Source organism: Rhineura floridana, chromosome 1 (genome assembly GCF_030035675.1).
Source record: "Rhineura floridana isolate rRhiFlo1 chromosome 1, rRhiFlo1.hap2, whole genome shotgun sequence".
NCBI classification, from domain to species: Eukaryota; Metazoa; Chordata; class Lepidosauria; order Squamata; family Rhineuridae; genus Rhineura; species Rhineura floridana.
In genome coordinates, this window is record NC_084480.1 from 118,187,007 (window position 1) to 118,199,136 (window position 12,130).

The 12,130-nt window shown below is 38.8% G+C and overlaps 1 protein-coding gene across 24 annotated transcripts in view; it reads right to left on the reverse strand.

The window, feature by feature from the left end:
- Window positions 1-2,878: 2,878 nt before the first annotated feature.
- Window positions 2,879-12,130, reverse strand: part of BNC2 (basonuclin zinc finger protein 2) — a 626,204-nt gene continuing 616,952 nt past the window's right edge. For 22 of the 24 annotated variants that reach the window (XM_061630417.1, XM_061630538.1, XM_061630453.1 and 19 more), the window contains one exon: window positions 2,879-6,854. In XM_061630417.1, coding sequence (XP_061486401.1) covers window positions 6,194-6,854 — 661 coding nt within the window. In that variant the 3' untranslated portion in view covers window positions 2,879-6,193. Of the gene's footprint in view, window positions 6,855-9,110; window positions 9,142-12,130 lie in introns of all 24 variants that reach the window. The other 2 variants (XM_061630543.1, XM_061630549.1) reach the window with 2 other exon arrangements.

Below are 12,130 nucleotides of genomic sequence, written 5' to 3' on the forward strand. Positions count from 1 at the left end.
GTTTTTTTAGGCCAATGTTTACTAAAATCACAATGGATTACTCTTTTAAATTCCCAATAATAAAGCTTCAAAAAGGAATGGTTTATATATACCTGCTATCACACACATTTAAAAAATAATTCACACACATGCACATAGAAATGTTTGCTTTACCTACCAAAGGAATACCAGGATGCAGAATTATTTCCTAGCATAAGAGCCTTTATTTATGAAGTATACTTTTTTTAAAAAAGGGCAATGTATAGTTAAGTAATTCAGAAACCACAACATAAACAGCCAGAAAGAGATGTTTTCAGATGCATTCATTTCCAACAAAGTGAATAAACTGGCATGCCAGGTTGTTGGGCTTCTTCCCAGAGGCAATTATTTCCCACAGGTAACTGGTTTGGAATGCCTGGTCGCAGAGCAACAATGATGTAGTCATCACACCAAATCCTAAAGGAACAAAGACAATCTCAAAAGGCCATTAAATCTCTCTGCAAGGTTCCCCAGTTAGAGGGCTGGCTCATATGCTCTAAAATGCACTGTACACAGCAACCCAGTGGACTCCATAGCCATGTATGCTGTTCTGATGTTTTGCGAGAGGGTGGCATATAAATATTTTCATAAATAAATAAATAAATGCTAACAGAGGATCTCATGAGATCACATGGCAATTAATGCTGAAAAAGTTATTGAAATGCCCATATGAATCATCACCAAGTGAATGGACCCTAATGTGGTTGGGTCAGCTTTTATGTTCCTTTCTCCATTGGACTACTCCACGTGAAGGATTTTAGGCTACAATCCAATGGAGGAAAAATATATTTGAAAATAGCCTAGCTGGGAATCCTGAGGGTAGAGTCAGTATATATATATATATATACTTTATTTCCGTCCTTCCTCCCAGGAGCCCAGTGTGGTAAACAAGTGACAAAACACTAAAAAAATGTATAAAACATCTCAAAAACAATTCCAGCACAGATCCAGCTTTGGCTTTATAGGGCAAACACAAGATTGTTGGCTCTAAAGTACCACCTTAATTTTAGAAGACTCTGAGCACTTTCTTAAAATGCCTGTTGAAAATACACTAGGGAATATTAAATTAAACTAGGCAGAAATTCATTCTAAATACAAAAAGTGCTGAGCTATTATCTATGCAGGATGAAAAACATCTTTATTTTGATGTTGAAAGCCAAACATTAGAAAACATTGCCTCTCTTACCAATGCTGGGTCACATGAAAATTTGTAACTTCATTTTTCTCCTATTCATTTCTTTTGAAGGACTACAAAGGATTTAGGATTTGACAGGAGTTGTGTGTTTTTTAACCACTCCTACATTATTCCCTGGCAGTTGGATGTAAAAGAGATGAGGCACCCAGAGACCTTTCAAAATGGATCTCTCCCTCCTTCAGGTTTTGAAACTAAAAATCTAAATGCCAGCCCATTAAAGTGAGGGTTATGTTCCCACCCCCTCCCTGCCAACTAGAAAGTTAACAATTGTGGCTGCATTACAGGCCCCATAGCAACTGTGAATGCACAAGCAGCTAACTGGACAGTACCTGCAAAATCAAGAGATGAGTGACAACTCCACATAAGAACTTGTGCCATTATTTGAACTCTTTAAAGGATGTATTCTATTAGCATTTCAAATACTTCTTAAGAGGCTAACTGCTCCTGCGCTGTTCATTGGAACACTAAACTGCTCCATTAACGTCAATCAAAAGCTGCAAAGATAAACTAACCTACTCTCCCTTCCAGCAGCATTGCCCCATCAATATGTGGCTTTTTCTTCTGACTTCAGCATTGCAAAGCACATACATGAAGGAAATATACCTAGCACCCATATTCGGAAATGGCACTGTCCCTATGAGAGTTTTATGTAGATGAGTTCTTAGGACAAGGTTTCCCAAACTTTGATACCTGGGGTACTGCTTCTTAAATGAAAGTTGTAGATACAATTCACTCTTTCTTGAAGACCACCACATAAATATCCTCTTGGTCAGCACCCACAACAAGGTCCAGGCATTCTCCTTGCAAGGCCACTAACTGCCTCCTAGTGCCCCACCTTCCTATTTGCCTGGTCAGTCAGGGCTTAAGGATGGCATTGGGCAACAGTGAAGCATTTGGGATTACCCTATGACTATTGGCTGTAGCATGAGTTACCACAAGAAATCCCACAATCTCCCTTCCTTGGAAGTTACCGTATGTCAAGTGAAACCATTAGCCCATCTAGCTCATTATTGGCTACGAGTGATAGTGACCCTCCAGGGTTTCAGACAGTTTTCCCGACCCCTACCTTGAGATGACAAGGGCTGAACCTGGAACCTTCTGTACGTACAGCATGTGCTGTATGATTAGGCCAGAGCCCTGAAGGTAATAGTAGTGTCCATATATTGAGAGACAGTGTGAACGCTGCATAGAGTTCCACAATCTGATGGTGCATGGTTACAAAATGATTGCTTCATTTTTCAAGACACACATTAGTTCTTCTGGCAGCACACTAATGTGCCCCAACCCAGTTAGGGAATCGCTGCCTTTGATACAGGCCATGAAAGTTAAGTAATTTTAAACCATATTTATGTTTAGTGTGTGCAGCCTATCACCACCACAAGCCTCTCTCATACGTTCAAATGTTGGTAGGTATGAAAGAATGTTAATGCCTAAACCATGTGTCTGTTTTTCTCTGATTCACTACAATTATCTACCATCCTGTTTCATTTTGTGTAACAAACAGATGTTGCCTGTGCAACTCATTTGCTGAATATGGCCTACTTGATGATGTTTAAGTTTCCAATCTAGTTTTACCAAAGCCATTTGACCTTTAGCAGAAACAAAAGTAAAATGAGAATGCAGAACAGTGATTTATTCAGGAAAGAATTATTTATATACCTCAAATATGTTTTTCATTAAAAATGATATTTATTTATACCATACATACTTCAAAAACAGTGTTGATTTTTTGTTTGTTTGTTCCTTAGATATCATTTAGCCATTTGTTTATGATTGTTCTGCCTTTTCAATATTTCTTCTCACTTGGTTCCTAATAGCTGGGCAGAGGGCAGGGTTTGAAGAGACAGTGCGGTACAGATAACACTACAAAGGTTCATTATGTTTGGGAAGAACACACCTTTACTTTTCTATGTTCCCTTTCACAAGCATACCATACATATGCAGCATAAAACAAAACAAAGCATCTCTCCATTCAATTTTATAAACAAAAGTAATTAAGACTTTGGAAAAAAGACAAAGCAGAAATAAAAAAAATCAAGTCAGCAAAAATTGTGGAGGTTTTGATGTAAACATATTTTTGACATACTGGTCGGTAACACTTTTAAAAGAGTCTGTATGAATTCTGTAAATAATATCGAGACTTGTGCCTACTATTTGAAAACAAAGAAATCTGGCCTAAAATAAGGCATTTTGGTTAATGAAGAAATCTTCTGTTTTTCCCCACACATGGGGATACTGCAACTAGTGTTTTTATTTTGTTTTGTGAGAAAAAAATACTATAGCATACCATGAGCCCAATTAAGATAAAGCTAGTCATGACTGAAAGCAATAGGACTTAGATTAGAGGATACCAACTTGTTCCTACTGGTTCCAATGAGATTTAGCCACAACTAACAATAGGTGGATTAGGGCCAATGAAGAGGAGGGAATCTATTTAACTGGAATAGTTTCCGCTTGTAAAATTAAGACTGGACTGTTGATGCTGATTCGCAATTGACAGTAGTTGAAAGTACACAACAGATTCACCTTAGAAGCTGACAACCAAGCATTTCTGGTTTCTCAGTTACAAGAGAAATGTTCTAGGAAGGAAAACACTTTCTTTGAGTTAGCAATGCACTGTGTGCAGAAATATTCCTTGTGTATCCTTAAAAATGAAAAAAAAAATCTGTTATATGACACACATCATAATGATCTTGGCTGTAGGCTGAGCTTAAGTAAATATCATCATTCAGTCAGTATGTTGTGGTAACGCAGGCTGCCAGTGTGGTTTGCCATGCTCAGACAACATGTGTAAACACCAGAAACAAAAAAGATTTGGTGAGCAGCTTCTCCCTGTCTTCCTCAATCATTGGCCTCTCCTCTGATGTGCTCTTTCCCAACTTTACTGTAATTCTTCTCTGACAAACCATGTTTGGAAAGTACAAAAGGTGAAAACATTAAGATTTGTTTTGGGTCTCCACCACCACCACCACCACCAGCTTTTGATTTCTCCAAAAGGGAAGTAACCCAATAAAATGAAAAACACACATTTTCCAAGCTTTAAGTGCTTGTGCCATTAATGGCTTTTGATTGCTTCTATAAAAACATGCCTTAATCATACTACAGCACTTCTCAGTGCACATCAGACAACTTTGCAGAGGTCAGAATTGGTTTTCTTTTTAATGCAACTAAAGCTCAAGTCTTCAGTGGAGAACACACACATTCATTTCAGGAATCTGTATTTGGTTCTTAAGTCACTGAGGCCCCTACTAAACACTACAGTCAATGCATGGCTTCTGTCAACCCAATCCCTCCCGCATCTTGCCTAGTACTGTACTCCTCCAGTAATGTTTAGAGAAAAAAAAGAAGTATTGTAATATAATCAAATTTAGCATTTCCACACACAGCCTGCAAGTGGTAACCAATGAGGTGGAATGGCAAACCATTGACATAGTAACATTACACAACATTTTGCTTTTCCTAAACATTAGTGGAGAAATGTTATGTGGTGGATGTAGGTTGGTGGCAACCATGTGTGCTCTGTAACACTTAGTCAAGGCCTTACTGAGCAATCCTATGCATGCCAATTCAGAAAAAAGTCCCACACAGCTCAGTGGAACATCCTTGTGTGCTTAAGACTGTAGCCTCAGGCACCTATTTTCTGAAAGGCCACCCTTTCTCAGTTGAAGAAATGCCTTGTACTGTCTCCATTGTTTTGCACTGTGTAGCTCTTCGTTCGTTCGTTCGTTCTTTCTTTCTTTCTTTCTTTCTTTCTTTCTTTCTTTCTTTCTTTCTTTCTTTCTTTCTTTCCATGGACGTTTGTAGGTGTGGATAATATTTAAAACCTTAGAAGAATATTTTTATATATTCTCTTCTTGCTCCCAAATTCCTAGGGTTTTTTTGTCCTGTCCACAGCAGCTGATTATATTTTGGTTACTGAAAACTTGTGCAAAGTTGGCAGTTTTGTGTCAACATTTAACACTTTTTTGTTCGGCATTCTCGACCCATACTGACCAGACACTTCTAACAAAAGTGTATTTTTCTTAATAAGACACTGAAAGTATGGCAATACTTTTAAGGGAAAAAAGGGTATGGATATTATTACACATCCCCACATTGTGTAAGAAAAAAGTGCATGACTGGATTTATGTAATAGTAACAAGACAAAAAAAAAACCCCTAAGAAAAACAAAAAATGGTATCAGATCAGGTGCTCTAAAGCATGCCAGCACCTCCTCATTACGCATCTCTAACAGGTAGTTAAAAAACAAGACCTTGTGTTGTCTTTTTCCCCCTTTTTTCTAAATGTGCACTGAAGCTAATATAAATGAACAGAGCTACCCAGCAAACTATTCTCCCCCCTCCCCATATCTAACAGCTGGATGTAAATGTAAAAAAACAAAAAAACAACCCCAAAACATAAAGAGGTAACCACCATCAATACAATTGTTTTACATGATGGGCCCTTCAAGGCTCAATATATACAAGTGTACTAGCCATGTGTAGTTGAGGATCCTCTCAAAGGTTTAAAATACACAAAAGACGACTGAACTTGTTCTCCCCCCCCTCTGCAGTGCTTCGTTTCCTTGGTTTCCCCCCTCCCAAATATTCCCCCTTTCCTTTTCCTACGATTGCAGGCAACAGTCAAAGTTAGATGAAACAGTCTCTTTGGAGATGACCATGGGTTTTGTAACAAAAGTGGGGCTTTAAAATGCATGTACATTTGTGGTTGTTGTGGTTGTTTTCTTTAAAGCAGTGGAAATTTCATCCCAGGTTAAACAAACTATCCCAACCTACAGAAAATAAAAATCCTAACCAACCAACAAAATTAGAAGAAAAAAAAAGGGGGGGAAGCACCTGGTGTTTTTCTTCCGTTTTGTTAAAAAAAGAAAAAAAAGATATATATTTATATTTATATATATTTATATAATAGCCTGTAAATGGCAGTTCAAAGAAGTAAAACCCTCTGTGAGAGCTGGCGTTTACCATGTCCACCTTTGAACTAGTCTAGTGAAGTGAAGGGAATGTTTTTATGCAGGTTCGGGTTCTGACTGTGCCGATTTCGGCTGCGGACAGAAGAAAACATCATGTTGCATCCAGAAATTTTGCACTTGTGCATTTCTCGTAAGTGCACAGTCTTGTAATGCACCCTGAGAGTCCCCTTGTTGCTGTACATTTTGTGGCAAATGTTACACACAATCCCCCCGTTGCTCATGGAAACACTGTTAAACATGAGAGATCCTGGAACTTCGGCACCCATGCCAACCCCTAATGCTGGGGCGTCAGCTTTGTGTGATGACTCCCCACTGTCACTTGCCCCATCAACATCATCAAGCAGAATCCCCTCATCGCTTCCTGCATCAGATTCTCTTGAGGAATGGATGCTACTACTAGACTGGATGCTGGAGGTGGTGCTCAGATCTAGCACCATGTAATCTTCTGATATGCCCCTTCCGTACCCGTTCAGATGGGAGTCCTCAGTACCTGCTGGGGAGGATGTGTCTTCCCTTATGTCAAACCCCATCTGATGTGGGGCACCATAGATCTTCATTAAAAATTCATCACGGAGGTCCTTACTAAGTGAGGGCTGAGAAGTATCCAGTCCCATGTCATCCAGTTCTTTGGTCAACAGTTTACGGTGCAGGTTTATGTTAGCACTGTGTCTGGGAAAGAAAGAGGAAGGGGATACGAGGAAGAAAAACATACAGCATTGCTGATTACATTTATAACACAAACCGTACAGATTAAGATCAGTTAGCAAGAGGACATTTTCATGCAATTCTACTTCTATTGTCCCTTTTCTTGGAAATCCAGGCATTACTATATGGACACAAATACAAGACAAAATGCTGCAAATCCACACTAACTCAGTCTTTTCTCTCTCTCAAATATGATTAGTCTTATAAAGAACTACAGCTCTTGTGTTTTGGGTAAGGTAACATATGGAAGGCTAATCAGCAATATGGCCTCTAAAAAAAATCAATGGATTGCTGCAGCTCTTTCAAAAGTATACTGTTTCACAGGAACTAGGAGGGAGATAGGAAATCCATGGAACCTCTCTCTGAATACACAACATTGGTTCACAATGTTAAAGTCTGGGATGGTCATCATAGAGGCCAGTAGAGGGCAAAGGGTAACTAGAAGAAAGTCTGAGAAGTTAGACTAGTTTATCCTCTTCCCAATAATGGGGGGGGGTTAAATAATTTTGGGCAAGATCAATTTTAACAATGGAATATGTCAGTGAATGCTTTGAATGGAAAGAGAAGAGATATTTTGAATCTGATCCAACAGATATTTAAAAGTAGGTTTTGCATAAGGCTACCACAGATTTCAGTTGGGCATTTTATAAGATATTTTGGCTTAAAACATGTATTGCTTAAATTTGGGGCCACACTAACAGTTGAAAAACACAATCCATGTTGAGTCATGTGGGATTACTAGTTATTATGAAGAGTTTCCCCCCAAAAAATAGTAGTGGATGACTCTGCATTGTTAAGACTGAGCCAAGTGCACTTGTCAAAAATTTGTCCTTATATTTATTCATATTATTGCTTCAATGCCCTTATTATATTTATTTAAATTCACTGATTTCCTCCCCCCCCACAAAAAAAAGCACAAGGCTTGAGGTAAGCAACGATAAATTAAAAAGAGAATACATAAATTAAATATTTACTACTAAATATTTGTCTGCAAAACAAGTTTGCAGGCCTATTAGGGTTAGCATGTGCCACAATATATTCCTTACCACAAATTATGGGCTCGATACGGCTGTGTTTACATGTTCTATTCCCAGGTATAATTCTGCAAAAAAGCATCTGGGAGGGTTATAGGGTACTTAGTACCTTGCAAAGCATGGGTTGCAGGGTGTGGGTTCACTCAGGATGCACAGCCAAAAGCATAATGATATATGGCATATTATATTATATGCAATCACTAGGGGCTGCTGTGAGGATCCTTGAGCTTGGCTCTGCCAAAGTGTGGATCCTGCAACTCTGCTCTAGCTTACAGCCCAAAGACAGTTGCACATTTACATAAAGCTGACATGCAGCTGCTTCATGGCAAACATTTTAATGAAAAAGAGAAAAATGATTTCTTTAAAAAAAATCAACACAGCTCCAATCCAGATACAGTTGCGCACAACAATGTGTCCAAGTCTAAGAAAGCAGTTGGCAATGTGGATGGAAATGCCTGCCCTTATCCTTTCCTTGTAGTTCAATTGGGGGCCACACTGGATGCCTTCTGTTCAAATGTGCATTGTAAGGCAGATGCACATCTGGATCCAATCTGGGTGTGCGGTTCATAATCTAAAAAAGCCAACTGCTTCTGCACAATGTTCCTTCCAAATTTGTGTGACTAAGTATAGGAAACCAAAGACGATAAAGTAAGATTTCTTTATGTTATCTGAACATTGGTTCTAACAACAGATTCACCAAGAGGGTCTCTCTCAACCAGCTGGGCTCCCAAATGTAGCAGAATAAACCAAGTGTGTATCATAACTAGGATGGAGGGTGGGGATATAGAATAGTGTAGACTTAATTTTCCATATCTATTTATATGATTCGTCCTATCTTGTCATAACTCATTTACCTTATAGCAAACTAGGATAACAACCTACTCTCCCCTTTGATAGAAGGCAGGTGGCTGTTCCTAGTTTAAAGGATGATTGATAACTGAGGGAAAGTAAATTTGGGTCCCATAGGATCTCAGCCTATGGAGAAGAGCTAGTGAGAGATATGTCTGATTGGGCGGGCGGGCAGGGGGAGGTGAAGCTGCAAAGCACAGACATATACATATAGGCATATATTCATTCCCAAAGGAAAAACGATCCTTTCACAGAAAGTATAGCACTGTTGTTTTTCCTAAGCTCAGAAGTGTATTATACATGTCCCCCACACTGCACTTATGAAGGCTGAGCTTACCTTGTGATAAGATCAGCTTTCTAATCTTTTGCTAAATCCAGATCACAAAAGAAAGAGAGAGACAGTGAGAGAGATAGAAAGAAAGAGACAGAAAGAAAGAGACAGAGAGAAAGAGAACAAATTCACATTCCAATCCAGTCACATCTGGCTTTAAAAAAAGAAAAAGAAAAAGAAAAAAGAAAAGAGAATTCTTAAAACAATACAGGCTAAAAATGCTTCAGCCATGAGATCATTTTCTGTCACCCATCATCTCACTGACACTGTTGTCCTGATGGTGACCGGACCAACTGCACAATCTAAAACCATAAATCAAATCAGACACAGGCAAATTCACATCATCCACAGATTTGTTCTGAACAGATGCATGCTGTATTCACATCAATGAATGATAAATAAACAGACCTTACAGGGTTTTAAGACAAAATTATTTCTTGCTCATACTAGTGTCAGATGGCAAATGATCCAAAGGGAAAGTTTCTAAGCAAAATACAGGAAGCACTTAACTGTGAAGGCCTGCATGTTAACAAGATGCAGTTGTATTGCCAGTGATTGCACATGGTGTAACAGTGCTGTTGAGCTTCCTGGTACCATGATCGACACCAAGAAATTATACCTAGGAAATGTGCTTGCTTCCCTGACTTCATCATACAAGCAAGTAGAGGCACGTGGCAACTTTAATTGCAACAGCTAGTGGCTGCTTGAGAGTAGTAGCTTGCTATGCTACTGCATACTCTCATGGTAAAAACTGTCAGGAGAACAGTGAGTTGTTCATGTGCATGTTTGCATCCTGAAAAGCTCAGGGTGACATTTTAGTCTCACAACTACGGTTGCCAGAACACAACCCAAAAAACATGCATGTAACATTAAAATCCTTATTTTATTTTATTAAAATATTTATATCCTGCCTTTCAGGACACAAGGCAGCATTCAAACCCAGTCATAAAACATGTAAAATCTACACCCCCTTTAAAATAAGCAGCAAAAAATCTGTTAAGACACAGCAATTGATAAAAATCGATGAACAAGCAGACCGAACTAAAAACATCTTTAGAGGCTCTTTAACAGTTATTAATGAAGGGGCCCTACTTACTTCTTGGGATATCATATTCCATAAATATGGGGCCACCTTTGAAAATGGCTTGATCTAACAGAATAGGCCCAGCCCTTGTTTTTCCTCCCAGTTCCCCCAGTCCTTCCACATACTCCTGCCTGTAACAAGAAGCAGGAATCCAGGTGTGCCACAGACCAGGTGGGGGAGGGTTGGTAAACAAGAGGACAGGGTAGGAATGGATGGGAGAGGTCATGGCTGCCTATTCCAACTCATAAACAGCTGCCTGCACTATTTCAGGGTGCGACCCAGCAGGGCTGCACACTTTCTGGGGTGGCCCAGCAGGACACCCTCTGTGGTAGCTTAAATTGAGGAAGTGACTTGCCTAAGGTCAGCTTTGTAGCTGAGCAGCAATCTGAACCAGGGTTTCCGACATCCAAACCCACCATGCTGTTTACTGTACTACGCTGTAAACAGCATTGGAAGTGACCACCATGTCACGGTTTGTCATGCGAGTTGAGCCTAGGTTCACCTTTTTCCAGTGTTTCCCATGCCCCACTAAAATACACCACAAGCTGACTCTTGTGTCAGTGCAGCTAGGAAGTACCATGCCTGTCATTTCTCTCTCATTTTTTCCTTTGTTTCCTACCAGGATTTATTGAATGCAATACACAAAAGCATATTAATACTGCATCACCTTCCTCCTCCTATCAAAAGTTGCTTTCCTGAGGATGATCTGTTAAAAGTTGCAGCTGGTTTCAGCTATCAATAGAAAATGATGCCATATCCATTCACTTATCATTTATAGCAGTAGCAATCAGTAATCTTTAATATCTGTCAGGCAAATGATGTGCAGAAATGTGTGGACAAGTCTGGGTACTCTTGTCGACAAGGTCCCTTTTCCGCTGTCAGCAGTACCATTGGCTTCTCCTAATATAATTACATTGACTGTTATTCAATTAAGTGCCATTCTTAGCTTTTTAAAAAAACTTGCCTTATCAATTGATTCAGGTGTAATGCAATAATAAAGATGAACTCATTGCAGTGCATTAGCTCTGCTGTTCATAACTTCTGAACACAGGTTCATTCATAGTAGTCGATTTCCATTATGCAACCACAGTCCAAAAGAATTGATTCTGTTACATTCATTCCTTAATCTATATCACTCGTGTTGAAGAATCCTCTCCAAGATCATATGAAAATCTAACCAGATGCACTATGTGTGTGTGTGTGTTGGGGATGATATGGTTTGTACATTTTCAGATTAATACCAAAATCGTGGACTTTAAAGATCCGTTAGGATTAGGGCTGCTTTGTTCAAATATAAAGAAATGTTCAGATAGTTTCAGTGGGTTGGGTAGGTGTAATACAGATATGCTAATACTACACATGAAAGGTCAGTGCACATAAGCGTATTTAAATGTGACAGGGTGCATGTGGAATGCTTACAAGAATAAGTGCTCTACTTGTACTTATGTTGCATCTGCTTTAGCCTTAAGATGGACCATTTTAACACTTATATTGAAGGATACGTAAAGCCTTGCTGAGAAATGCTGCTACTTTTATTGAAGTTCACCTGGTGAAGATGTTTCACCTGAGGATGGGCATCTAAAATTATTTGCATTTTTCTTTAGGAAAAAATTGGATAACTTAAAGAGTGTGCAAAATTACCTTAAGAAATGTCATTAGTCCTCTGAAAACTCTTTTTAGCTTCTTTCAAAAGTTTTGTATGCACTTTCCACCTAATACATTATGCACATTTTATTACATTTTTGGTTGGAAACTGTATTGCAAATTTTGGAGAAATGCATATTTCTCTACTGTCTCTACATTAAATATATTTTTAAGCTTTTCCTTGAATACTGAAGAACATCAAAGAAATATCATCAAATTACATACTTTCTGCCTTTTATAGAGCTTTTACTTTGTGCATTCTTTAGCCACATTTCCTACAATTCTTATTGATGTTGAG